Genomic DNA, 28,000 nt, shown 5'->3' with positions numbered 1-28,000 from the left:
TTGGGTTAGGGTAGGGTTAGAGATGTGTCAGGGCGAGGTTTGCTACAAAACTTCAAATCAACAAAGCGCATGAATGTCGCATGTTATCTCGCGAGAGTTTTCACAGATTGAGGGAAAAGATACAAGAGAAATAGTCACCTCTCTCTCTCTCTCTCTCTCTCTCTCTCTCTACATTGAGTGTCAATCGGCTCTTCTGTAGCTGTCATTCAAACTTGTGTATGTGTTTTAACCTTCGCCAAAGTGAAAGGCAGTTGCCGTCTTGTCATTATCTGCCCGTTTCCGGCTGGCCTGCCCCTGAAGAGCTCCAACACACTGTCCAATTAGAGACCCTGTCAGAGTGATGCGTCCCTTGCTTTCCTCTCTCTGCTTCATTTGAACAGCAACAAAATGAGAAAAAAGAAAAAAAAAAAAAAAACCTGAGTAGGGTTTGACATTGCAAAGACAGGTTAATTCAGCCCCATTTTGGGTGTGCAGTGCAAGGTAATGGTGACAAGCTGATGTAAATGGTGCCATTACGACGAACCCTGGGTCTCTTCAGAGCACTTGCTGTGTTTTGCACCAATACAGCATGCTGCTTTAATACCTCAAAACACGCTCACGTTCACAGGTGGCGGTGCCATTTCTCCGTTGGTTTTCCTTTGTGTGTAAGAACTGCATCTTTACATGGGGCGTTTAGGGCAAAGACCTGCTTGAAAAGGAAAGGGAATGTTCCTGGTTTGATGCAGACAGAAAAGGCGAAAGGAAAATGGAGTTTAATTTGCGCTTTAAGAGCGCAAGTAGAGATCTGTGATTATGGAGTAATTTGTAGTTAATGGATTCATTTACAAACCGAGCAAATTACAAATTGCTCTGTAATGCCCGACCCAACCTATGAAACGCATGCCACTTTACCTGAGGTTTAACCAATGATTCTACTGCAACTGTTTATTTTATTATTTACGTATGTGTCATTCATGTCTTTTATGTAGAATTACTTTTTTATGTATTTTTCTATGCGTGCTGTAAAACCTCATATTATTTTGTCAAATTATAAATATATGTCTTTAAAAATGTTTACTGTTGTACAATTAACATCACCATATTCCATGATTAGTATATTTAAATTTACTGCTAACATTTATTTTAATTCATGATTCCTTTGCTTAATTTGTTAAAATGTTCAATCACACTGTTGTGTTTGAGTAAATGACAGCTCCTAATATATTTTCTCATAGCCTTTTAGCCTGTTTTTTTCAAAGCCGCTTTGTCAGTGCTTGCCAAGATGTCATTAAGCCCCCTTTAAACAGCTGAAATGTTACAGGGACACCTAGTGGTGACAAATATACATATATATATAAATCTCTCTCTCTCTCTCTCTATATATATGCCCCTTCTTTGTGTGTCTCTCATCAGATGTGGTGATATATATATATATATATATACATACATACACTACCGGTCAAAAGTTTTGAAACACTTACTCATTCTTTATTATAATTTTTTCTTCACATTTTAGAATAATAGTAAAGTCATCAAAACTATGGAATAACATAAATGGAACTATGGGAATTACGTTGTGACTAAACAAAATCCAAAATAAATCAAAACTGTGTTATAGTTTAGCATCTTCAAAGTAGTCACCCTTTGCCTAGAATTTGCAGACATGTACTCTTGACATTTTCTCAACCAACTTCTTGAGGTATTACCCTGGGATGCTTTTTAAACAGTATTGAAGGAGTTCCCATCTATGTTGGGCACTTATTGGCTGCTTTTCTTTATTATTTGGTCCAAGTCATCAATTTCAAAAACTTTTTTTTTATTATTTTTAATTAAATTTTAGTTTTATAATGAAATAAATTAATATGGTGGCACAATTATATTTTTGTCTACAAAACTAATTTCAAACATTTAAGCATACGCCTTCAGATCAAAAGATTTTTAAGATCATGAGAAACATTTCAGTCAAGTGTTTCAAAACTTTTGACTGGTAGTGTGTATATACTACAAATAATGAATCTGTCCACCCCAGCTTAAAGTGTGTTAAACTTTACCAAAAGAAAGATGAGGGTGAAACTGAGCATTTGAACCAAACATCTGACCCAGCATTTCCTGTCTAGCTTGTCATCCGAGACTGTAAATGGAAATCAAGTTATTTTATAATGATATGGTTTGTTGAATTTATCACGCTATGACGATAACTTGTAACATCCAATTTGACATTTCAGTCCATAATGGAGGATGTTAGTGCACATGTGTCCCGTTAATGTTTGTGTATTTGTTATTTTAATCATATGAAAAGGTGTTTTGGAGTGGTTTATGTTATATATACATCTTGTTGCAACACTTGTTTTACTTTTGTGTTAAACAGAAACACCTGACAAAATGAAGTACCATCAAGTAATTCCATTTTAAGGCATGATTGAATGGCAATATTGTAATAACTGTACATTTTGTAAAAATGTGTAAAAATGACTCAAGATTAAAAGAATAGCTAAAAGATCACAGTAAAGTGTACATTTAAATTCACAAGCACATGCTGCTAAGGTCTGTAAATTGCACTTCAGTTTAACCTTAAAAGTGAATGTTTATGTGAATAAAAACAGAAAAACAACTTTGCCACCTTTTTTTTTAATTTTTTTTTTTTTTTTAAGTGAAATATGATGGACAAAAAATCATATTGGTAAAAAACTTTTAAAACTCTTTTCACATAGCAACAGTGTATTTAATGAATAGCTGTGCACAATTCGACAGTCTGTATCTGTATTGTTACGGTGTAAAATTGTTAACATTTTTATAGACACTAATCATGTTAAATTGTATGTTTAATAAAAAACAGCAAGAACTAGAATGTTTAAAGAATTTTTACTTTATTCTGAAGCCCAGCAGTGAGTGAATTAGAATCGACATCTCTACATTGTTTTGATGATGCAATATATCATTTGTCCAATATGGTAAATTAGGTTGCTCTAAAAAAAAAAATAATAATAATAATAATTATGGCTCAATTCAGAATGTTATATCAAAGTAATAACGACTAACAAAGTGTCAGATCTCCAACATTTTAAAGGACATTCTGATGAGTCAATTGGCGTACATGATGTTTGCTTGTTTTTTTTGATAGCTGGATAGAAGATGAACGATTTCTATGCAGTTTTGCGTACATTGCAACTCTAGGGTCAAACACACAGTCCAATTACCATGGTCAAAAATCACACAAATAAACATCTTTATCATAATAAACATCTAAGAATTGTTTCGTCTAAATGAAAAGGAACAATCGACACTTTTCCACCAGCATTTCTTATAATGTCCAATGTACTGTAGTTGTAGTAATAGTCCAGTAATGCAGTAACTGCTTGTAACACACCGATGGCAAAGCTTCCATTTAAAGATTCTGAATGTCTCGAATCATTTAAGTGAATGACAGCATCTTCATCGATGTTTTCTGTAGATACAGCGAAGCACAGTGGTTCACACATCACATGTCCAAAACAAGTATGTCTGCAAACATGTAAAGAATCAGTAGGTCACACGAAGCAAATCAACATTGTTTGGTCCAAAAGTACAGACGAATATTACAATATTGAACACACTCACTGCTATAAAAAAAAAAAAATCACTTTTACATAAAAAGTACAGCAGTGACCAGGATGTGAACTCAATGTATTAATCTGAATAACATTTGACTAGGATATTTACTATTACATGACTTGAAAGCCCTTAAAATGAAACTGAACATCAAACCTGGGCTCCAAAACTACTTCACATTACTTGCAAAGCCCTCTTTTTTTGTTTTCATTTGGGTGAACAAGATTACACAGCAATTATACAGCATTTTGCATCACATATTTGACAGAGAGCTGGGTTTGTCATGCAAATGGACTGCCGGCAATACTGCCAGTAGCTGATTGGCCGCTTTAACTGCAGTTCCAATCAGAACATCAAGAAGGTGCAGATCCGTAAATATATTTGCAGATTTCCTTTCACAAAGGCAGAGCGCTCCGTCTCTTTTGCATGTTACAAGCAAAGGCGTGTTTCTATAAAAAGCAAGGCAGATATCTATACAAAAACCAAAAATAATATCTAAAATGCCATCATAAAATAAAAGGTTATCTGTACATACAACAAACTGAACATTGCACGACAAAAATACCACTAAAGTGAAAAGTTATTTAAGTGTAACCACAACAGGCCATGAAGGAACATTTCAGCAACGTTCCTGTCTTGTCCCAGCTTGAATCATGCAAACATGTAAAAACAAGGTAACAAGACTAAGAGTCAGTTCACCACACTATATGACCTCAGAACAGACAGTGCAGAACTAGATATACACAACTTCAATGAAATTAAACATCTGGTACAAGTCTGTTGCCTTCCTCGGACATCACATACATTGTTCAAGGCATGAAAGGATGAGATCTGAATGTGGGACAGTGACTGTAGACGCCAACGTGAATGTACTTTAAATCTACTGCAGGTGTTGCACTGATGAATGTGCTTGAGGAGTCAGTGGCGTTTGTGTGGATGGCCCGTGGTAAGCTTATATACGCATGTGAAACCGCAAATGCGGGTAGCGGGCGTGAACACATCACTTCTCTTGCAGCAGGGCAGGTATGTTGATGTTCCAGCCGATGGCCTGCCGGTCAAAGCCACAGGTGAAAAGATTGCAGGCCTGGTTCTCCTCATTCCACGCAGAGCAGCACACCATGCGGCGATGCCCCTGCACATTAAATGCAACATATTTGTCAGAACACATACAAACATACAAAACTAGCTCATTTGAAATTACAGATAATGGTTGCCTTGCATAACCTATTGAGTTTACTTTTCTGCTGCCGACATGGGTATCTACAAAAACAGCATTCTAATTAAAATGGACCCTCGTCAAAGACTGATTTGAGATGCTCTTCATGGGCAGCAGTTTTGTTAACAGCCACTTATGCGCAGAACAAGAAGTTATGTGAACCACACAAGACACCAGCAAACACTCAAGAATGATTCTGATGTTAGCATGTTAAAAATTATAATAATCGATGAAACTAATCGAAAACGAATTTCATTTTCGTTTAGATGGATATGTGTGGCATGCACCGAGAAGCTCCGTCAATGATGTCACTTTACACTAGTGAAAAATGTGCTTGCATAATGAAACAGGGTGGAGAAATTACCACACTTAAGCTACTAAAATGTATCACTGTAAACTAAAGGCAAATAAAGTGCTGCATCACAGATGTGAGATATTGCTTAAATACAATACAATTACTATTGTATATTCTTATTATTAGTAGCAGTAGTAGTAGTAGTAGTATTACAGTGAATATTACATAACTATACAGCAGTTATCTATTTCTGTTGTAATTGTTTTCCATTTAAATTGAGATTTTATTTTGGTGGAGCTTTTATTTTGAAGTGTTTGTGTTGCTATGACGATAGCTTCTCAATCCGGAAAAGCCGGTCACTAAGTGACTCAAAGTGATTATTAAACTGCAAAAGGCTTCTATTTCATAATAAATATGTAGACTGTATGTGCCTCGCGCTAAAAAGTGAATCAGTGCTCTGCTCACTGTCATCTGCTACAAACAGAGCGTGTGATGCTCATGATGGTGTTTTCCATGTATGAGCCAAGGATCTCTAAAAGGTATGAGAACTTTGTGTCTTTATGTCAGCGCAACACCGGCTTCACACATTCACAAGCACTCATGTTTGAAGTGTGCAGCACATGCAAACTATATATATATATATAAATTAAATCGCAGCTTTTGCAGTTAAATAATCTCACTAGGACATAACATGATTTTAATTTGTGCGCTGAATGTTTACGGAATGACATTCGTACAGATGGTTTTGTTTTTGGTATCAGAGCATTTTTACGAGCACAAGTACGAGTAGAATAAAGGACTCTAAAGTCTGGACATTCAAGAATTAAGAGAAATATTATGGATAAAGTTTTCTTCATGTTTGTATTATATGTTCCCTTCTAATGATGTTTGATATTAGGAAACAAACTGGCCTGGTTTGCCATCATATTTCTAAAGTTTACCTAAATAATTAAGAGCCTGAAAAGAAAACTATATCTGTTGTGGAGTAGGGAACAAACTTTTCACTTGATGCACAATCCCAACTCATTAAAGTAGTCTACTCATGGGTTCAGTCAGAATATTATGAAGAGACGATCTGCACTCCGATAGTAAACTGCTAATGTTTTTATTACATATATTTTTGCCACACAGACCTTCCTCAATGTGTAAAAGGTCAGTCAGAATATTATAACTTAAGTTTTAGTTTGATTTCCCAAAACCTTGAAGAAAAAATACGTCAAATTTCAAAAGGTTCCAGATGTTTAGATGATCAAAAATAACCCAAATATCCAAATATAGACATTTTATTTTATACTGTAACATTTATATTTGTAATATTTTTAATACAAAATGTCTAAAATACAATCATTTATGTTTTTTAATATATTTTTTATACAAAATACAGAAACTAAAATGTGGCTTTTCTATCCAAATAACCGATTAATCGAAGAAATAATCAAAGATTAATCAATCATCAAAATAATCGTTAGTTGCGATTAAAGAGTTAAACTTTTTAAAATTAATACGTGTTAACACTTAAATTTTTCTTAATCGCGATTGACGCAGATACCATTAATAAAGCATAAACCATCAAAAACACTGGTGGAAATAGGTCAGAACCTTTACGATGTGTCCGCCTGGAGTCATTACACTGGCGCACACACAACAACACACACAGAGCAGCGATGGGAAAGGACCTCTTAACGCTATTTGTATGTCAAAAACAAGCCCAGATGGGGCTTGGTGACAGAAAGCAAGTACTTTGCAGCCTCTGTCAGGTGCAATTTAATTACCACAGAAGCACGGCAAGTCTTAACTATCACCAAAATGCAGAATGGGACGTTGTCTGCAGCGCTTTTCAAGTGGAGACCAAAGCGCCACTTGACGCTAGCATTGACGACCTCACGCAAATCATAAATGTGACCACGATTAATATTTTAGAGGATGAGATTTAAATGCAACCTATGGGGAGACAAGGTTCTTTCAGTTAGTCAAACTCCCATTTAGACTTTGGGAAACATTTAATGTTACTTGAATTGGTGCTATTTTAGTGCATTTCTATCTTTATACTGTGGAAGGCTTTGTTTGAAAAGTGTTAATAAAGCATTATATTGTTACATATTGTTTTGTTTTCTTTCCTAAGATGGAAATACATTTCAAATTTCATCACTTTCAAAATGTGCGATTAACTACAAAATAAATGATTCGATTAATCGGGATTAAAAAATTTTATCTACTGACTGCACTAAACATTATATATTACATTATTTTGTAATAGTGGGATTTCTCATTGTATATTCTGATTTCTGATTATATGTTTAAATTTTATCTAATTATCTGTACCTACAATTTGACATAATAGAGTCTAATCCATGCCTATAATGATCAAAAGAAAAAAAAAACTATCAAGGTATATGCAACTCACTAGGATGAGACACTGTCCATAAGACGAATGAAGACTGAAAACAATTCAAGGTGCTGTTTGGTGCTAAGGCTATATTATATTATATTATATTATATTGAGATATTTATGACAATATATTATTATTATTTTTTTAAGTTAGTATAGTATATGGGTGCTATATTATAGTCTTTTATTATCTGATAATATAGTATGTTATCTAACATTACATTTAAGATAATATTTTCAGAATTTATATAATTATCTGTACCTACAATTTAATAAAAAATAAATAAAAAAACACCATCCATAAGAATAACAATTTAAGGTGCTTAAAGTGTGCAAGGCAGTTTGACAGATGTGGAATGAAGAAAAAGAGGTAATAAAACCTCTCTCTGTGAGCAATGTACCTGTCTGTTGCTCCGCGGGAGACGGGCCAAACGGACCCCATTCATGTCGAACAGTCTGACCTGTCTGTTGTCGTGTGGTAGAGCAATGATTCTTTGGTTTGCAGAGACACTTATCCTGCACATTATAACAACAACAAAAAAAAAAATCACTCAACACAAGAAAAAAACTGAATAGAAAATAATAAACCAAGTATCAATCAACAGACATTAATATTACAACCACACATATCCAAATCTAGAGTATCTTCTATAAATAAAATACCATGATATCCAAATTTGACACTTGTGGCTTTTAGTCCATGTCTGTTATCTTTGATGCCATCTATTAGCTAGTGTATTCCTAAAAGTTGACAAAATTAACTGATATAAATAATCAGATAAACACATTTAAAATTTACAGTCTTTCTCATCAGGAAATTTGCACCAAAAATATTATGGATGACTCTCATCCATCCATTTTACTTGGCCTTTAATTTTTTCAGGATACCAATTTTCCAAAGAACTAATTTCTTCAAGTCTGTGAAGTTTGTAAAATAGGCACTTTGTTGTACCTGATTGTTCAGAAACAAAAGTCTCGGGAAGCTGTCTTACACCTCACCAACCTGCTGCTCTTACCTATTAACGGCTGAGTCTGTGCGGATGGTAGCGATCGGAGATCTCATGTTCTTCAAGTCCCACACCTTGACGGTGCGATCATCACTTCCAGACACCACATTGTCTCCCACAGTGAAGACGGCTGACGTCACCGTGCTGAAACAAACAAACGAGCTGTCAATGAAACTTTTCACACCCTCAAACTGCCCTGTGAGCTCCAATCACATACAATTACTCGTCAACACCTCTGAAGCTGAAAATATCACCCTAAACAAATCATGGAGCACATGATTATCATGAGGTAAACTGAGCATACCTTTAAGCACGGATAAAGACAAATTGTTCCAGTGTAACTTTTAGGGTTGTCGCAATACCAATACGGGTAAAATTTTGCAATTCTTGATACCGTAGCAAAAACGAATGTTATTGAACACACTCCTTTATGTAAAAAGTTAAATTTTACTGTCAATTTTAACAAATAAAATTAAAACAATGGCATGTAACATTCAAGTATTTCTCCAAATTAAGCCTGCTTTATTAAGTTATCATTAAACAATAATAGCTAGTCTATTAGACCACATTTACACTAAACAAAAATATATATAAATTATTATAATTTTTTTTATTTTATTTTATCCCCTTTTCTCCCCAATTTGGCAAGCCCAATTCCCACTACTTAGTAGGTCCACGTGGTGCGGTTACCTCAATCTGGGTGGCGGTGGACAAGTCTCAGTTGCCTCCGCTTCTGAGACCGTCAATCCACACATCACATGGCTCACTGTGCATGACACCGCGGACACTTACAGCATGTGGAGGCTCATGCTACTCCTCTGCGATCCACGCACAACTTACCACGCGCCCCATTGAGAGCAAGAACCACTAATCACGACCACGAGGAGGTTACCCCATGTGACTCTACCCTCCCTAGCAACCGGGCCAATTTGGTTGCTTAGGAGACCTGGCTGGAGTCACTCAGCACACCCTGGATTCGAACTCGTGACTTCAGGGGTGGTAGTCAGCATCAATACTCGCTGAGCTACCCAGGCCCCCAAAAATAATATATTTAAACAAATCAGTTTTTTTTTGTCCTGTATTTTTACTAGGGCTGTTGATTTAATGTGTTACTTTAGTGTTAATTATTATTAAAAAAATTAATAAATAAACTGTAAAAAAAAAAAACAATTAAGTAATTAATCATGCCTCCTGACCCGTATGTAAATTCCATAATAAACATACAGTGGCAAGAAAAAGTATGTGAACCCTTTGGAATGACTTGCATTCATGTATAAATTTGTCTTAAAATCTGGTTTGATCATCTAAGTTACAAAAATAAACAAACACAATCTGTTTTAACTAATAACACAAATTATTGAATTGTTCTTGTGCAAATACATCATTCAAACATTCATAGTGTAGTTGTAAAAAGTATGAGAACCCCTAGGCTAGTGATGTAAAAAAAAAAAAAAAAAAAAAATCGAATTAGAGTCAGGAGTTGGCAAACCTGGCATCCAATTAATGAAACACGATTGGAGGTGTGGGTTAGAGCTACTTTGACTTATAAAAAGCACTCAAACATTTTGAGTTTGCTATTCACATGAAGCATCTGTTGACGTGGACCATGCCTTGCAAAAAAGAGATCTCAGAAGACATATGATCAAGACTTTTTGCATTGTATGAAGCTGGAAAGGGTTACAAAGTTATCTCGAAGAGCTTAGATATTCATCTGTCCACAGTTAGACAAACTGTTTATAAATGGAAACAATTTAGTACTGTGGCTACTAGGGGTGTACAGCAAGGCCATCGTCTGTATCTGTATCTGTTCATATGACAAAATTATCTGTATCTGCCTCTGTATTCGGATAGAACCTGATGTGGGCGGGCTTAAATTTGTCAAAACTATATGAAACACCCATTAAATTAAATTGTTATTTTATTATTTTTTTCTTACGAGATGAAGCTGAATTTGTAGGATACATTAACTGTGCAATATGTTGTTAACTGTGTTTTTTTTCTGGTATTTCTGATATTAATATCTGCTGAATTTTCATTTAAGTCTGTGAATGCATGACATTATTCTGCAGGTGTCAAGCAAAATGTGAAATGTCAAGCACACATTTTGCAGTGAATATTAAATACAAATTCAAACATGAAAAGAAATTAAAATAAATCGATATAGGCTACAAACAGGTTAAAGTCACATAAGTATCAGGAACCTTTACAATAGGACACCATTATTTAGTTAAATAATAATAGGCCTAATAATAATGTTAAATTCATATAGCGCCTTTCCAGAGCTCAAGAACACTTAACATACACAAATTTAGCACAGTTTAAAGAAGAAGAGAACATGAGCAGGAATATTCCGAATAGATGAACAGGCTGCTCTATGGAGCATTTAAACCTTTATGGAGCATTTGAACTTTTTTCGGAATAAAGTCTTAACCAGATAATTACCTTAATCACTGAAGTGGATATAAATGTGGTCAACTTGAAGAGATGGATAGACGTGTTCCGACATGAAACCATCACTTCAGGTCAGGGAATTTAACATTGTGCTCAGGTTAAGGCTATAAATGAATACATGGGAATCATTATGAATCGTGTGACACATTAACATAGACATTTCAAGAAGTGGAATGTGTACATGTTGTCGTATCTTAGTTAATGTTACACTTGACAAACTCCACGCACAATTAATGGAGACCGCAAGCAGAGTCGAGACCGCGCCATCTGATCTGAAATCAATCACACCATGCGCATTTTCATTCATAAGGTTTACACTTTAGAAATATTGGCTTCACAGACTCATAAATTCATTGTCATTTTAGATGTTTATTTAAAATGTCTCTTTATCCTTGTGCTTCTTGGATAATCAGTCAAACGAATATTTTTTTCTGTTATTCAAATGAATCCATTATTCGTTTTGTAATCATTATTTGTGCCTTTTTGAATACGGTATTCGGCTTAGGGCACATCCCCAGTGGCTACTCTCCCTAAAAGTGTTCGTCCAAACAAGATTACTTAAAGGGCACGCCACAGAATGCTCAATGAAAAGAAAAGAAACAGAGTGACAGCTAAAGACTTGAAGGATTCATTGGAATTGGTTATCATCTCTATTCATGAGTCTACTATACGGAAAACATTAAACAGGCATGGTGTCCAAGGCAGGACAACACGAAGGAAGCCGCTGCTTTCCAACAAATCATTGCTGTGTGCCTGAAGTTTGCCAAAGACCACCTTGTCACTCCACAACGCTACTGGGAAAATGTTTTGTGGACTGATGAAACCAAGATTAAATTATTTGGGAAAAAATGCAGCACTAAGTATGGCATTAAATGGCACCGAATACCAACGTGAAAACATCATCCCAATGGTGAAGTATGGTGGAGGGAGCATCATGATTTGGGGCTGCTTTTCTGCTTCAGGGCCTGGACCGCTTGCCATCACCGAGGGAAAAATCAATTCCCAAGTTTATCAAGATATCCTACAGGATAATGTCACGGTGGCTGTGTGCCAGCTGAAGCTCAGTAGAAGTTGGGTGATGCAGCAGGACAATGACCCTAAAAATCGAAGTAAATCCACTACAGAATGGTTAAAAAAAAAAAAAAAAAATCCTCCTTTTGGAGTGGCCCAGTCAGAGCCCAGACCTTAACCCAATAGAGATGCTGTGGAATGCTCAAGAGAGCCGTTTCCTCCAGACATCCTAATAATATAGCTGAGCTGAAGCAGTTCTGTTAGGAAGAATGGTCCAAAATTCCTTCTGAATGTTGTGCAGGTCTAATCCGCAGCTACCGGAAACGCTTGGTTGAGGTTATTGCTGCCAAAGGAGGAATGGGCAGTTATTAAATCCAACGGTTCACTTACTTTTTCTACAGCACTGTGAATGTTTAATGGGATGTGTTCAATAAAGACATGAAATTGTACTGTTTGTGTGTTGTTAGCTTAAAGGGATAGTTCACCCAAAAAGGAAAATTCTCTGATAATTTACTCACCCTCATGCCATCTGAGACATGTATGACTTTATTTCTTCTGCAAAACACTTCTGAGATATGTAGAAAAATATCCAGGCTCAGCAGGTCCTTAGAATATGAGAGGATGTGATTGGAAATTTGTAGGTCCAAAAAGCAGACAGTCAGCATAAGAGTAATCCATCCTATCTCCAGCAGTGAAATTAATGTCTGCTAAAGAGAATCGATCACTTTGTGTGCGAAAAAGAACGATATTTGAGTACTTTTTAACTATAAAAGATCGCTTCAAGTCAGGCATTGAAGAATGGCCAAATTTACCCGAGTGCTCCTGTGACGCAAGTGTGGTGGACCTGCTGAGCCTGGATCTTTTTCTACAAATCTTCAAAAGTGTTTAGCAGAAGAAATAAAGTCACACAAATCTCAGATAGCATGAGGGTGAGTAAATTATCAGAGAATTAGAATTTTTGGGTGAACTATCCCTTTAAGCACATTGTGTTTTTCTATACTTGTGACATTAATGAAGATGAGATTTTATGACCAATTAATGCAGAAAACCAGCTAATTCCACTTGCCACTGTACATAGTTTCCTACTATCAGAACAATTCAAGCTTGAAGCACATGTAACTCTGTTTTTATGAGCCGCGTCAGCTGGGGTAAGTCAGCACGTCTCAACAAACCTCACAAGCAGCGCAGCCACAGAATAACAGTTGGCGTCATGAACAAATGAGTCTTCCAAATGTCATACACACTTGAAAGCTGGACGAAACAGGGATCTCGAGACATCATTTTTAAAGTTTCAACTACTTTTAACTGGACACAGTGTCCTAAAAACATGGCGTATATGATGCAGAAAACTAGTGAGATGCTCCAAAAGCGTCCATCTGATGGATATGTACATAATGTAGACTGACATTTAAATATAGCACAGACAGAAGGCAAGAAAGCATCTTGTGAGAACCAGATAGACTGATGAACTCAATTGCAAAATGGATTGCTGTGGAATGTAGTAGGCTTTTGTTCCATGGCATGGGAATAAAACAATATACTGAAATCTAAATCCACTTTTTGTATTGTCTAATCAATGCTTTACTCAACTGCCAAAATAATTCAATATTTCAATCCGAATATCTTAATTATATGTGTGTGTGTGTGTGTTTATTATTTGAATTATGTATTATTTATATTAAATTACACTTTATTTAGTGGCCTTTTTCAGCAAATATTGATTAAATGCGATTAATCGTGATTAATTCGATTACTTAACCGGCATGTCATACAATTTATTTAATTACAAATTTTAAGCAACTTAACTGTCTGTGTTTACATTTATGCCTCCCAATATGGGTATTTTGACCAAGAAGTGCACCTAACCAATCGAATTGTGGCCGTCGTCCTCAATCAATAACGTAGAAAGACAGTTATCGTTAATTAAAAAAATAAAAAAAAATCTATTTTGGTCCTAAAGTATGGTAATATAATGGTCGATGATCTTGGCTGCTAATGCGAATAATCCTGATCAAGAGTCACCCTGGAACTGTTGTTAAGGAGTTGCAAGATGTAGCATTTCTTAAAATTGTGCTCTGTAATAACTGTGTCCTTGACCACAACTCTTAACACCATACCACTCTAGAAGAGATTGTCCCTGAAATAAGTGTAGTGCAAGTCTTTTTGGATTAAAAACAACAGCAAAATGGCAAGATCCTTAAAGTAACCAGCTCAGCACTCAAGTATTCCTCGAAAGCAAGACAGGCCACTCTCGTTCATTGGCATGAAAAATGACTCTGCAGAGTGGCTAAGTGCTAATCTCACAAGGGCTCTGGGGGACTTCATTCTCTCCGCAGTAATGTTGGAGGCCTGTGAACTGCTGTCAGGCATAGTCTTGGCCTAAAACACCATAGCCATCTGTTGCACATTTAGAATTCTGTCATTATTTACTCATCGTAATGTCGCTCAAAACCCATAAGACTTCCTTCCTTCATTCCGTAGAACACAAAAGGTGAATTTTAAAGTCTTCAAAGGATTTATTCACCATTATACAAGAGATTGTCCCTCCAGTCTGTTAAGCTTGAAAAATGTCAACAAAAAAAACACCATAAAACCACCATAAGTGTAATTGATCCAACTTGTGCACTATTTTCCAAGTCTTCTGAAGCGATACAATCACATTGTGCACTTAACAGAACGAAATTTACTCTCAAATCAGATTAAATCATTAATAAAGCGTTTAAAATAAAATATGGTGGCTACCTCGATAACATCAAACCTGGTTTTAGGACCAAACGTCATGACGTTTTGTTGCACGTTTGGTCACAAGACACAATGAGAACCAATGAGGTTTCATGTTATCGATGTATCCACCATATCCGATTGAAGTGCTTTATTAATACGATTTGATCCGAGAGTGAATAACGACTTAAATTTGTATTTGTTCATTGTGCAAAGTGATCGTATGGCTTCAGAAGACTTGGAACATAATGCATAAATTGTGTTGATTTTACGGTTTAAATGTGTTTACATTTACTGTGATTTTATAGTGTTTTTAATTGGTCCTTTTTCGAGCTTGACAGACTACAGTCGTTATTTTCCAGCATTACGGCAAATAAACCCTGTGAAAACTTTTTAAAAGTGTTACATGGAAGAAGTCATACGGGTTTGGAGCGTAAACATAATATTAATTTTTTGGGCGAACTATTCCTTTAAACATTTTGTAACTTTCTGGTGGCATGATAAATCGTCCATTTTGCAGACCCATCATTTTTCCATTTACATCTTTTTGATGCACCATCCGCATAGGAAATAATTTTTTTTGCAGCATTCCCTGATATAGTGTAAACTCCAGTGTCTAAACACCCTAAGTGGCCAGTTCTTGTCGTGAGTGAAATGCGGACCAAATTTTAAGTCCATATTTGAAAGCCAAACTATGCAAGACTAAGTAGCACGTTTTATTAACAGACTGCAAGAATAAATTGGAATTTAAATTGAATATTCCCAACAAATTATATTATTGCTATGATGAAATTATCTCTCCCCTAGTTAGAAACACCACCCTCTGTCCTGTACAGGGCACAAGAACACCAGCAGCCGGGGAAGAATGAGGTAGTGTGCGTGTGTGTGCGTGTGTGTGTGTGAACAGCAGGAAAGTCAGCAGCCCTCAGGGTCATAGCGCACATTTAACTGCTCCGCTCAGCACACACACTTCCATTTAATGGACCTTAATATTTCTAATCTATCACGTCATTCCCTGCTGACATTTCTCTCCTCTTTGTGTTCGCTTCACTCGAGAGAACGAGGGAGAGAAACGGAAAAAAAGAAAAGGGCCGGAGTCGTTGCTCCGCTCGCCTCCAGCCGCGCTAATTTGAATTGACATGATATTAAGGTTTAATTAGGGGCTAAATTCCTCCGCATTAAGGATTTGGGGTTGGGTCTGGCCATATTTAACAGCTTTCCTCGGCTCGCTCCGGCACAGTTCACATCCAAAGCGAAGCGTGGAAACGCTTTCTGACATTGTGGGCTGCCACCGGAAAGCAGGGGTGGGGGCAGAAGTAGGGTCGATAATAGATTAAAAGCTTGATTAAAATCCTATTACAACTCAAATTATATTTTGGGAATGTTCCGTTTCCCCCGGGACCACTGACAAGGAAGATCGAGACTCATTAGGGGAAGTGTGTCTGTGTGTGGTTAATAGAGATCCAGTATGGGAGTATAATTAAGTCTTTAAAAACAATGATGGCAAGTTTTTGTATTTGATAACATGCTATCGATGATGTTGTGAGATATACTGAAGACAGTTTATGATGTTCATTGTTCTTAAAGGGATAGTTCACCCAAAAATGAAAATTCTCTCTCATTATTTACTCACCCTCCCTTAATAAATTCTCCTCCCTGCCCAGTAGGTGGTGATATGCACAAATAATGCAAATCGCCAAAAACAAAAGAAGAATGTGTAAGTGAAAGTGAAGATTTATAGTCAAAAAAGGACTTAAATATTGATCTGTTTCTCACCCAAACCTATCATATCACTTCAGAAGACATTGCTATAACACCTGGAGTCATACAGATTACTTTTATGCTGACTTTGTGCTTTTTGGACCTTCAAAGTTCTAGTCACCATTCACTTGCATTGTATGAACCGACAGTGCTGAGATATTTTTCTAAAAATCTTTGTTTGTGTTCAGCAGAAGAAAGAAAGTCATACACATCTGGGATGGCATGAGGGTGAGTAAATAATGAGAGAATATTAATTTTGGGTGAACTATCCCTTTAATTATAAGACATACAATTAAAATAGCATTATTCTGTGCAGACCTTAAAAGGTAAAGTTCACCTAAAAATTAACATTCTGTAATAATTTACTCACCTTCATGGCGTTCCAAATCCATATGACTTTCTATAATCCATGGAACACAAAAGAAGATGTTTAGCAGAGAGTTTTTCCATATAATTAAAGTGAACGGTTGGGAGCTTCTTCGAGCAGGTTATTTTTTTGTATTAATTTTTTATTTTTTATTTACTTTTTGAGGCCAAGGAACCCCCAAATATGATGATCACCTTGCAAGGACCCACCTTCCGAAAATATAACGCCATATGTTTTCATGTAAAAAGGCCCATTTGAACTGTGTAAGAAAAAATAGTAGTAGTACAAAAAGAATGCAAATTTCAAGAATTCAAAATTTATTTTGTCATTGTACGAAAGCCAAAACAAAATTAAATTAAATTTAACCTGTAAAATAGTTACTATGTATTAAAATGGCAGTGCATCTTTTATAGAAAAAAACAAAAAACATATTTAATCTGAAGATTTATGTCAAATGTAAATTTCAGTACAAATGTGTTAAAAATGTACGTTACGCAATCCCTTGCAATTATTTTGGGTTCCCTTGTAATAAATTAAACATAAAAATGTACTACAGTCATGGTTACTAATCTGTAATATTACTATAGGCCACACACAAACACACACACACACACAAAATTAAAATAAAAAACACAATCATGGTTACTACTACAGTATATTACTATAGTAAAACCATGGATAATTTATTGCGAGGAAATGCAAAACTTATTGCAAGAGAACACAAAACTCTGTAGAATGGGGACAGACATGGTGAGCTAAAAAAAAAAAAAAAAAAAAAAAAAAGCACCATTAAAGTATCATAGAAGTAATTCATATGACTCATGTGCTATATTCCAAGTCTTCTGAAATCATATGATATTTTTTGTGTGACAAACAGACTGAAACTTAAATTGTTATTCACGACAATCACTTAACACGACAGCTCTCAAATCTCATTTGCGCTTCCGCATTTTCAAATTTGTCACGTCGTGATCGGATACAAGCCATGTGAACTGATGTGACACGTTTTTATGCAGCAAGTCTGAATACACGCAAGTGCACGTGAGATTTTCAGAAATAAAAACATACATTTCAGTCCGTTCCTCACACAAAGACTTCAATAGACATGGAATACTGTGCACTAGTCGTAGGGACCACTTTTATGGTTGCTTTTATGGTAGTTTTAATTATTTTTGGAGCTTGACTGCACCTGACCACATTTACGTCCATTGTATGGAAAAGAGCACCCAGCAATCTACTAAAAATCTCCTTATGTTTTTCACAGACAAAAAAGAAAAGACATACGAATTTGGGCTTTTATATTTGGGTGGACTATCCCTTTAAGATTCAGATTACACAGAAAAATGCAAATCACAAATCACTTATAACAGGTTCAGTTCCCATGGAGTAACCTGAGGTTAAGTGTCTTAATCAAAAGCACTTGAGATGGCTCAAGGATCAACTATTGCTAGATTTGAACCTAAAACTTTCTGGCCACCAGTCCAGATCTTTAACCACTAATCAGAGAAACAGGATGAGGTGGGCTTGTCATCCAGTATTATGGTGATCTGTCTCAAAGGAGACACCAGCTGTGATGGTTCCTCAGTGAGAAACCCATTGTGACACATTCCCAGGGACAGCAGGTGTGTCGTCCTCTATCATTCTGAAATCAAAAACACCGGCGATCCTCTCAGATGAGTCCTGACAGATAAACAGAGGCTCTGACAGAAAATGACCTGAAGAGGAAACAGAGGCGGCAGTGGACACTGTGGCCTCTGTGTACAGTGTCTCTACTGTCATGTTTCATTTATACTGTGCCATTCATTAGCATCTGCACAATCATTAGATGATTATGAAGGGAAGTTTCAAGTCCCGGCCGCTGTGCTTTTGAGCGCCAACACACACAAGTCTCAAGTCTTACAAGGCTAAGGGTCAAAGTATGCTTTAGTTTTCCATGTGTCGCTACGTCTCACACACAGCCAGTGATTACCAGGCAATTTGCGAGATGTATCATTACGTGGGTGGTGTTGTATGGAGTTATATATGTGCCAAAACTCAACGCATGCAAAATTGTATTTGGAGCGTGCAAAATGATATTTTGAGCAAACAAAAATGTTCTGTGAGCGCAAGATGTTATTTTGAGCGTGCAGGTTGATATTTGGAGCACAAAAAATTAATTTTGCATGCGCAAGATGATATTTGGAGCACACAAAAATGTTTGCGCGCACAAGATGATATTTTGAGCATACAAAAAGTTATTTTGTACGTGCCAGAACTCAGTTTTGTAAAGCAATGTATCTCCTTGTAAATGTATACATTTTTTGCGTGTGCAAGATCTCGCTCGTTCTCTCTCCTCGTATGTGCTATGCGTGCGCTCGGAACTTTAGACTGCTCGTTTGGTTTTCCAACCGTATTCCGAAAAGTCCAGCCTCCTACATCAAGATTGGCTATTGGGTAGCTCAGCGAGTATTGACGCTGACTACTACCCCTGGAGTCACGAGTTCGAATCCAGGGTGTGCTGAGTGACTCCAGCCAGGTCTCCTAAGCAACCAAATTGGCCATGGGGTAACCTCCTCTTGGCCGCGATTAGTGGTTCTCGCTCTCAATGGGGCGCGTGGTAAGTTGTACGTAGATCACGGAGAGTAGCATGAGCCTCCACATGCTGTGAGTCTCCACAGTGTCATGCACAATGAGCCACGTGATAAAATGTGTGGATTGACGGTCTCAGAAGCGGAGGCAACTGAGACTTGTCCTCCACCACCCGGATTGAGGTGAGTAACCGTGCCACCACGAGGACCTACTAAGTAGTGGGAATTGGGCATTCCAAATTGGGAGAAAATTTACAATAAAAGATTGGCTATTAGAAGGTGCTTACAAGCGCTCTGCGGTTGGACAGTTGAGGTAGCTACAGCAACCATGAACATCTCGGTGTAAATGTAGCAGAAGAGCCAACAGGCACAATACTCCAAGTTCAGTACACACTTAATATACTGTATGCAGTTATCATTACAAAATCCCCGTGGATTATAGACATACCAGGAATACTATAAGGCTTAATTTACTGTAATGTAAGTTTTTCAAAATATAGTAGCCTAAGATCATGCAATGCTAAGGATTTCTTTCTATTTTTTAAAAACTTTTTGCAGTCTCAAACAATTGAGGTTCAATATACTGTACATTTAATTAACCCCAAATTATGACAGGAGACATAATTAGCCTCTTTTCCTTTTCTTCCATTTCTTCTCCTCAATTTTGCCAGAAGGGTTGTGGTAGAATGCATAAACGTCATAAAAACAGCATACTGAATATGCAAACATAAACAGTTTTTCTCATTTATTATCAAGAATAGAATGTTAATTTAGGCAATATTTATAACATTCATAATATCTATAATATACAAGGCTGTCGAAAAAAATAGGAGAGGACATACTAAAGAAGGTGGACAAAATAACATGCTTATTAAAGAAAATAATATTTCATGTAATAACAAAAAGAAGAAGGTTCAGTGGTTGCTGATCTATGGTAGAATGTAATCTGGACACATTTATTTTAATAAACTCGAATATTCTGTTGGATAGATAGAAGTCAACTTAAGTTCCCCCAAAACGACACTATTACCTTAGTCTAAAGAGTTTTACACATGGGAGAGATTAAATTAATATAATTTCAGATGAATTTGGTAGCTAACATGGCCAAGCTAGTAGCTACGTAAGTGTAACTTGGTAACCTAGGTAACCAAATACTAGCCAAGAGAACCACAGTAAGAGAGCTAGCCAGATAGTTATCTAGCTATTAAGCCTATTGGCAGTGTACAGAATAAAAATTATATTTCATAAAGGATAAATAAAAACAGTTAAGTCAACAAAAGAGCTGCTTTCATGTGGTCATAGTGTGTTACACGTTTCCTTTCTCGAAACAAACTACCCCTTTATCCTCTTCCTCTTGTTTTTATTAGCAGGATGATCTGTGGTCTAGCCAACCAAACAAAATGTACCACCTCATCGCTGATTGGCTGAAATTCTGGCACATTATAATGCTGTGACCTTGTTGAGCAAAAAAGCAGTCAAAACTATGAGCACATGCAGAGTGGGTAGTAGGAGAGAGCGAGTGAGATCTTGTGCACACACAATAACACTGGAGTTACGTAAATGTCTGAATTCTGTGCAAATTCACATTCAAATAAACTTCATTCAAGTGCAAAATTGATTTCATCTTTGCAAGAAGATACATTGCTTTACAAAACTGAGTTCACACGTGTGCTAAATACCTTTTTGTGTGCTCAAAATTTCATCTTGCGTGTGCCGAACATTTTTGTGCGCTCAAAATAAAATCTTGCACGCTCAAAATATAATTTTGCGCACACAGAACATTTTTTGCTCTCAAAATATCATACGGCACGCTCAAAATATAATTGTGTGTGCACAGAATTGTGGCACACATATAACTCCATAGTGTTGGTGCAAAAATCCAAACAAAATGGAAGAAAGGCTGATCCTGTGCATATGTAGATGCATCGAGTTGTACGACACAACAAGGGCCTTCAGACTCGTGTTTCCATCTCTGGTCACACTCCATTTTCCATAATTATCTCGGAGAACATCACAGATAAACAGTTTCCAGTAGCTCTAAAAGTAGCACTTTTGAAAGTTTTCTAACACTTATGCCACTAACAGCAGAAAAACAGTGGGCAAAGGCATGAAAGTTTCATCAGTGTCCATATGTCGTAATGCTGTGCTCACGGTGTGTCCTGATGCTCTGGGTTAGTGGAGTGAGTCAGGCATATGTCAGCTGCACAACTCAATTAAACTTCCTTAAAAACTGTACAGGCAGTTTAAGGCATTAGTCTGAATAACATGAACATACTGTACATCTTTTTGTTACATGTTGTATGGCCAATACATCTTGAAGAAAATTTTGCTGTGTGTTCATTTACGATTAAACCAAAAAAATGTAATGCCATGGATCAATATTTACAGTGATACATTATTTTGTAGAGGGGGCCAAAATGACAATTTTCGCCTACGAGTTTGGAATAAAACTAAGGTGGCAGTGTCAATATTTTATTTTTACACAGTGAGAGGTAAAATCAGTTGACATGAGCACCCCAAAAATCCAAAAATTGGGGGAAAATAAACTACTGCTTTGTGTTGTTTTTCCAAAGCTGGAGTGCCTAGCTCCAAAAGTATTAAAGATATCCCAATATACTTTTAGATTTATATGGTTGAATCCCAGAGATATGGGGCTCTCAATGAGGCTCCTTCCATAAATAGTTTAATTTTACTAATTTTCAATGGTCAAAAAACAAATATGGGTCACATGGTATGAAGCAATATAAATATTGTTCCATGGCGTTTAATATTTTGGCTTTTATGCTATTTTGTTTCTCTTTCACCTTTCTTCAGTAAAAAATTATCAAAAAATAACTTTAGCAGAGGGCCTGGGTAGCTCATCGAGTATTGACGCTGACTACCACCCCTGGAGTCACGAGTTCGAATCCAGGGCATGCTGAGTGACTCCAGCCAGGTCTCCTAAGCAACCAAATTGGCTCGGTTGCTAGGGAGGGTAGAGTCACTTGGGGTAACCCCCTCGTGGTCATGATTAGTGGTTCTCGCTCTCAATGGGGCGCGTGCTAAGTTGTGCGTGGATCGCGGAGAGTAGCATGAGCCTCCACACGCTGTGAGTCTCCGCGATGTCATGCACAACGATAAGGTGATAAGATGCGTGGATTGACAGTCTCAGAAGCGGAGGAAACTGAGACTTGTCCTCCGCCACCCGGACTGAGGTGAATAACCGCGCCACCACAAGGACCTACTAAGTAGTGGGAATTGGGCATTATAAAATTGGGGAGAAAAGGGGAGAAAAATGTAAAATAAATAAATAAATTTATAGCCAAAGTTCTCTGGTTGAGTCGACACGGAATGACCATAAAAAAGTCTGTAATTTTAAGAATAAAAGAATGTAATATTCTACAGTAAAACAAAACATTAAATGGTTAACGGGTAGTCTTAACATATAGTATAAGGTAAAAAAAACAATACTATATTTAACAAGACTATACATGTAAAATATATACAGTATATAAAATAAAAATAGAAGTAAAAAGTATGATTTTACCATATAATTAACTGTAAAAATGTGTACTATGTTTAACAAGAGAATACATGTACTTTTTACGGTAAACTATTGTTGTAAAATGGTGAAAAACAATAATCGGGCATTCCCAGAAGTGCCTGCGTAACCAATTACATTTCCCTATATTATATGCAACCTAGTCTCGAAGAATAAACCTTACTATAATTACATTTTTGCAAACTGTGTTTTACATGCCACTTTCTACGCTTCACTGCAGTTTCCCGGTGAAATGAACACTAGAGGTGCTACAACAACTGTGCGTTTTATTCACTGACACACAAGTCACGGCTGATTATGACTTTATAAACACTTATTTTTCACACTGTTACTCGCACACTATGTTATGATATCGAAACACTTTTACTCTAATGCATCATTTGAAAAACTATGACAGACACACCTACATTTACACTCGTAATCAAATGTGATTAACTTCCACGGTAGCTCACCTGACAGAATGTTGGACTTTGGACTCGGAGGACCGAGGTTTTTGCACGAAAGCTAACATGTGACACGAAAGTTTCACAGAAGTGACACGAAATGAAGTGGCGGCTTCATTAAATGCACTTTTTATGTCACATTTGCGTCAAGAACACTATCGGTTAGGTTTAGGCATTGGTAACGGGTCAGGATGTCTGTTGTGTTCACCTTTCATTTGATTCAAGATCACTATTGGTTAGGTTTAGGTTAAAGTTTTAAGATGGGGAGTTATGTTTTACTAATTAAAACTCACCTTTAAAACCTTGTATGATTACAACATCATTTCACTCACTTTTGGCACCCCCAAAATACTTTTCTCTTTTTTTAAGGCTGCATTGCCTACAGTATAATAGTATATTTAATCAACACACATGCAAGGGGTGGGGGATATACAGAACTATGTGAATAATGGCAGTTCCCACTCTGTGTATGTGTGTAAGAAAGACAGATATAGAAAGGTAGTCTTGCATGACTCGTATCATATATGTGTGCTGTGTATGTGCATGAATCCATATAGTCTTGCATGTTCTCAGCATGAATGAATATAAACCTAGCCTGTCTGAAAGTGTGTGTGTGTGGTCTTTAGGAGGTCCTCAGCTCCTGCCAGGACTGCTGCAGAGTTCATTCATCTTACAGTCCCAGTGCAGCAGAGCATTCACTCCTACTGACAGTCTCTCTCTCTCTCTCTCTCTCTCTCTCGTGACTCAATCTACCCACACACACACACACACACACACACACACACACACACACACACACACACACACACTGTATGGCACTCATTACAACCAACAGCTGTCTCTTGTGCCCACACACACAAACATATCTGCATGCAGGATACTCACACACACACGCGCTCACAGACAAAAACTTTACCTGTCAAACATCTTATTAATTTTCTTTCAGTGCATTTCTACTGTATGACAGTAAATGTGTAAGTGTGTGGACTGTTGCTTAGAGCTCAGTGACGAGTGAATTCAGTGTCCCAAAACAATTAGCTGCGTCTCATCATTCAATGAAACTGATGCTTGAGAATTACATCACATGGATTGGAGTTCTTCAGTCTTTAACATCACTTCACACACTGCAAACATACAGCTTGTGTACTACGAGATGACATTAGAGAAGTGTGTTTCCCCCGATCAAGCCTCAACAATAAGGATTCTTTCTGCTGGTTTGGTTGAGCCACCAGTTCAAATTTTAAAGGGATAGTTCACCCAAAAATTCTCTCATCCTTCACCTACCCCTATGCTGTCTCAAACTCATATGACTTATTTTCTTCTCAGGACAATATTTTGAATGATGTGTGTTTGTCCATACAATGCAATTCAATGGGGTCCAAAACGTTCAAGCTCCAAAAAGTACATAAAGGCAGCATAAAAGTAATCCATATCTCGAGTGATTTAATCCATGTCTTCTGAAGCGATATGATAGGTGTGGGTAAAAAAACAGACCAAAACGTATCCCCTTTTTCACTATAAAGCTTGGCATCCATCTAATTGTTACGATCATGAGAAGCTTGATTATACTTCTTCGTGCACCAGGAACTGTAAAAAATCTTCATTTAAGTTCCTCAGAAGAGAAAAAGTCATATGAGTTTGATATGGAGTAAGGGCGAGTAAATGATTAGAGAATGATCCTTTTTGTGTGAACAACATTTTCACTAGCCTTGCCACAAATTTGATAATAAGCCATTTTTGCCCATATTTTGTTTTTTATAAGTGTCAGGAGAAAAATATATATATTTTTTTTTTTAAATATTTTTAAAAGTGTCAGGAAAACAACCGATTTTTTTCTTTTAACACTTACTGGAAAACAATGGCATACAGAACTAAACATTACTGACATGTTTATAATTTTGAACCCATTCTAACTGATAATTCCAAAATTATCACACAACATTTTCACAATTTCAATTTAAATCTGTTTTAAGGTCATTGACAAATAAAGTTGTTAGAGATGAAAAAAAAAAAAAAGAAAACATTTTTTAAAATCTACTTTAGAAAGTTCATTGAAATGTTATCTTTTTGTCCATGTTGGACATAACAATTTAAAAAAAAAAAACATACATTTTTAAAAAAGTCTATTATTTTCTACAAAAAAATGGATTTAAAGGCAGACATGTCAGTCAACATGAGCGAGGAGATTGACAGCAAACGTCGTTAGCTAACGTTAATGTTACCAAACTTAGCTAACGTTAGATTAATGTTAATTATCAATGATAAATTCTGCAGTAACGTTATCTTATACGTTTGCTGTCGTACATTGATAATCAGTTCCACCAGGATTTTGCAGCACTTTTTCATGATTTTTGCGGTACAAAATGACTGACATTGCTGCAGCTTTTCTCAAATTTTGCGATGCAATTTGCGCCACTTTTTGGAGTTGTTTTGCAGTGAAAACTCACAAATCATCATTATATACTTCTGTAACTGTGTTAATTACATTGTAAATTCAATTACATGTAAATATTTTAGTGCATAATAACTGAATATGCAGTTAGCAAGCAAAAAATAAATAAAAAATAAATGTAAAAAATTACACAAAAATACCATACATTTAGGTGAAATCTATGGGTATTGAAAGACCCTTAATTATTTTTGTATTACAATTTTCTGCCTCAGACAATGCAAGAAAACGTATCTAAGTTTAAAATAGATGTACAATAAATGTGTAAACTAAAAACACAAATGAGGATTCAGTAATTAGGCCTGTTGCCATTATTACATTGTCTGATATTTAAATCTGGTATATGGCCATATACGAACAAATACAATTAGAGTTCATGCATTTGAGCGTTTATGTACAAATTTAAATTCCACAAGTGTTTAAAAAAATATGTTACATATATGAAAATTGACATTTTTGTCACACTGTCATATATGTTGCATATACAGTTGTGCTCAAAAGTTTGCATACCCTAGCAGAAATTGTGAAATTTTGGCATTGATTTTGAAAATATGACTGATCATGCAAAAAAAAAAAAAAAAAAAAAAAACCTGTCTTTTATTTAAGGATAGTGATCATATGAAGCCATTTATTATCACATAGTTGTTTGGCTCCTTTTTAAATCATAATGATAACAGAAATCACCCAAATGGCCCTGATCAAAAGTTTACATACCCTTGAATGTGTGACACACACAGGTTTAAATGGCAATTAAAAATTAATTTCCCACACCTGTGGCTTTTTAAATTGCAATTAGTGTCTGTGTATAAATAGTCAATGAGTTTGTTAGCTCTCACGTGGATGCACTGAGCAGGCTAGATACTGAGCCATGGGGAGCAGAAAAGAACTGTCAAAAGACCTGTTTAACAAGGTAAAGGAACTTTATAAAGATGGAAAAGGATATAAAAAGATATCCAAAGCCTTGAAAATGCCAGTCAGTACTGTTCAATCACTTATTAAGAAGTGGAAAATTCAGGGATCTCTTGATACCAGGCCAAGGTCAGGTAGACCAAGAAAGATTTCAGCCACAAATGCCAGAAGAATTGTTCAGGAAACAAAGAAAAACCCACAGGTAACTTCAGGAGAAATACAGGCTACTCTGGAAAAAGACGGTGTTGTTGTTTCAAAGAGCACGGTATGATGATACTTGAACAAAAATGAGCTGCATGGTCGAGTTGCCAGAAAGAAGCCTTTACTGCGCCAATGCCACAAAAAAGCCCAGTTACAATATGCCCAACAACAGCTTGACATGCCTCACAGCTTCTGGCACACTGTAATTTGGAATGACGAGACCAAAATAGAGCTTTATGGTCACAACCATAAGCGCTATGTTTGGAGAGGGGTCAACAAGGCCTATAGCGAAAAGAATACCATCCCCACTGTGAAGCATGTTGGTGGCTCACTGATGTTTTGGGGGGGTGTGAGCTCTAAAGGCATGGGGAATCTTGTGAAAATTGATGGCAAGATGAATGAAGCATGTTATCAGAAAATACTGGCAGACAATTTTATTCTTCTGCACGAAAGCTGTGCATGGGACGCTCTTGGACTTTCCAGCACGACAATGACCCTAAGCACAAGGCCAAGTTGACCCTCCAGTGGTTACAGCAGTAAAAGGTGAAGGTTCTGGAGTGGCCATCACAGTCTCCTGACCTTAATATCATCTAGCCACTCTGGGGAGATCTCAAACGTGCGGTTCATGTAAGACGACCAAAGACTTTGCATGACCTGGAGGCATTTTGCCAAGACGAATGGGCAGCTATACCACCTGCAAGAATTTGGGGCCTCATAGACAACTATTACAAAAGACTGCACGCTGTCATTGATGCTAAAGGGGGCAATACACTGTATTAAGAACTAAGGGTATGCAGACTTTTGAACAGATGGTCATTTCATTTTTATCTTTGTTGCCATGTTTTGTATTATGATTGTGCCATTCTGTTATAACCTACAGTTGAAAATGAATCCCATAAGAAATAAAAGAAATGTGTTTTGCCTGCTCACTCATGTTTTCTTTAAAAATGGTACATATATTACCAATTCTCCAAGGGTATGCGGACTTTTAAGCACAACTGTATCTATATAAGTGACCTTTTTATATCAATAAAAAACATTTATGAACACTTTCAGCATATAAGTGTTCAGCATAAATTGACATTTTCAGACTCGTAGCTGTATT

At 36.5% G+C, this 28,000-nt stretch overlaps 1 protein-coding gene across 3 annotated transcripts in view; it reads right to left on the bottom strand.

The window, feature by feature from the left end:
• Positions 1-4: 4 nt before the first annotated feature.
• The window catches only part of LOC127431968 (WD repeat-containing protein 37-like), a 56,982-nt gene continuing 28,986 nt past the window's right edge, over positions 5-28,000 (bottom strand). For all 3 annotated transcript variants that reach the window (XM_051682664.1, XM_051682663.1, XM_051682662.1), the window contains 3 exons: positions 8,484-8,618; positions 7,869-7,983; positions 5-4,699 (listed from right to left, as the gene is read on the bottom strand). In XM_051682664.1, coding sequence (XP_051538624.1) covers positions 4,568-4,699; positions 7,869-7,983; positions 8,484-8,618 — 382 coding nt within the window. In that variant the 3' untranslated portion in view covers positions 5-4,567. The remainder of the gene's footprint in view (positions 4,700-7,868; positions 7,984-8,483; positions 8,619-28,000) is intronic.

The sequence above is a fragment of the Myxocyprinus asiaticus genome, chromosome 41, assembly GCF_019703515.2.
Source record: "Myxocyprinus asiaticus isolate MX2 ecotype Aquarium Trade chromosome 41, UBuf_Myxa_2, whole genome shotgun sequence".
Lineage (NCBI taxonomy): Eukaryota > Metazoa > Chordata > Actinopteri > Cypriniformes > Catostomidae > Myxocyprinus > Myxocyprinus asiaticus.
Note: the sequence above shows the minus strand (reverse complement) of the source record. Positions and strands in the feature narration are given on the sequence as shown.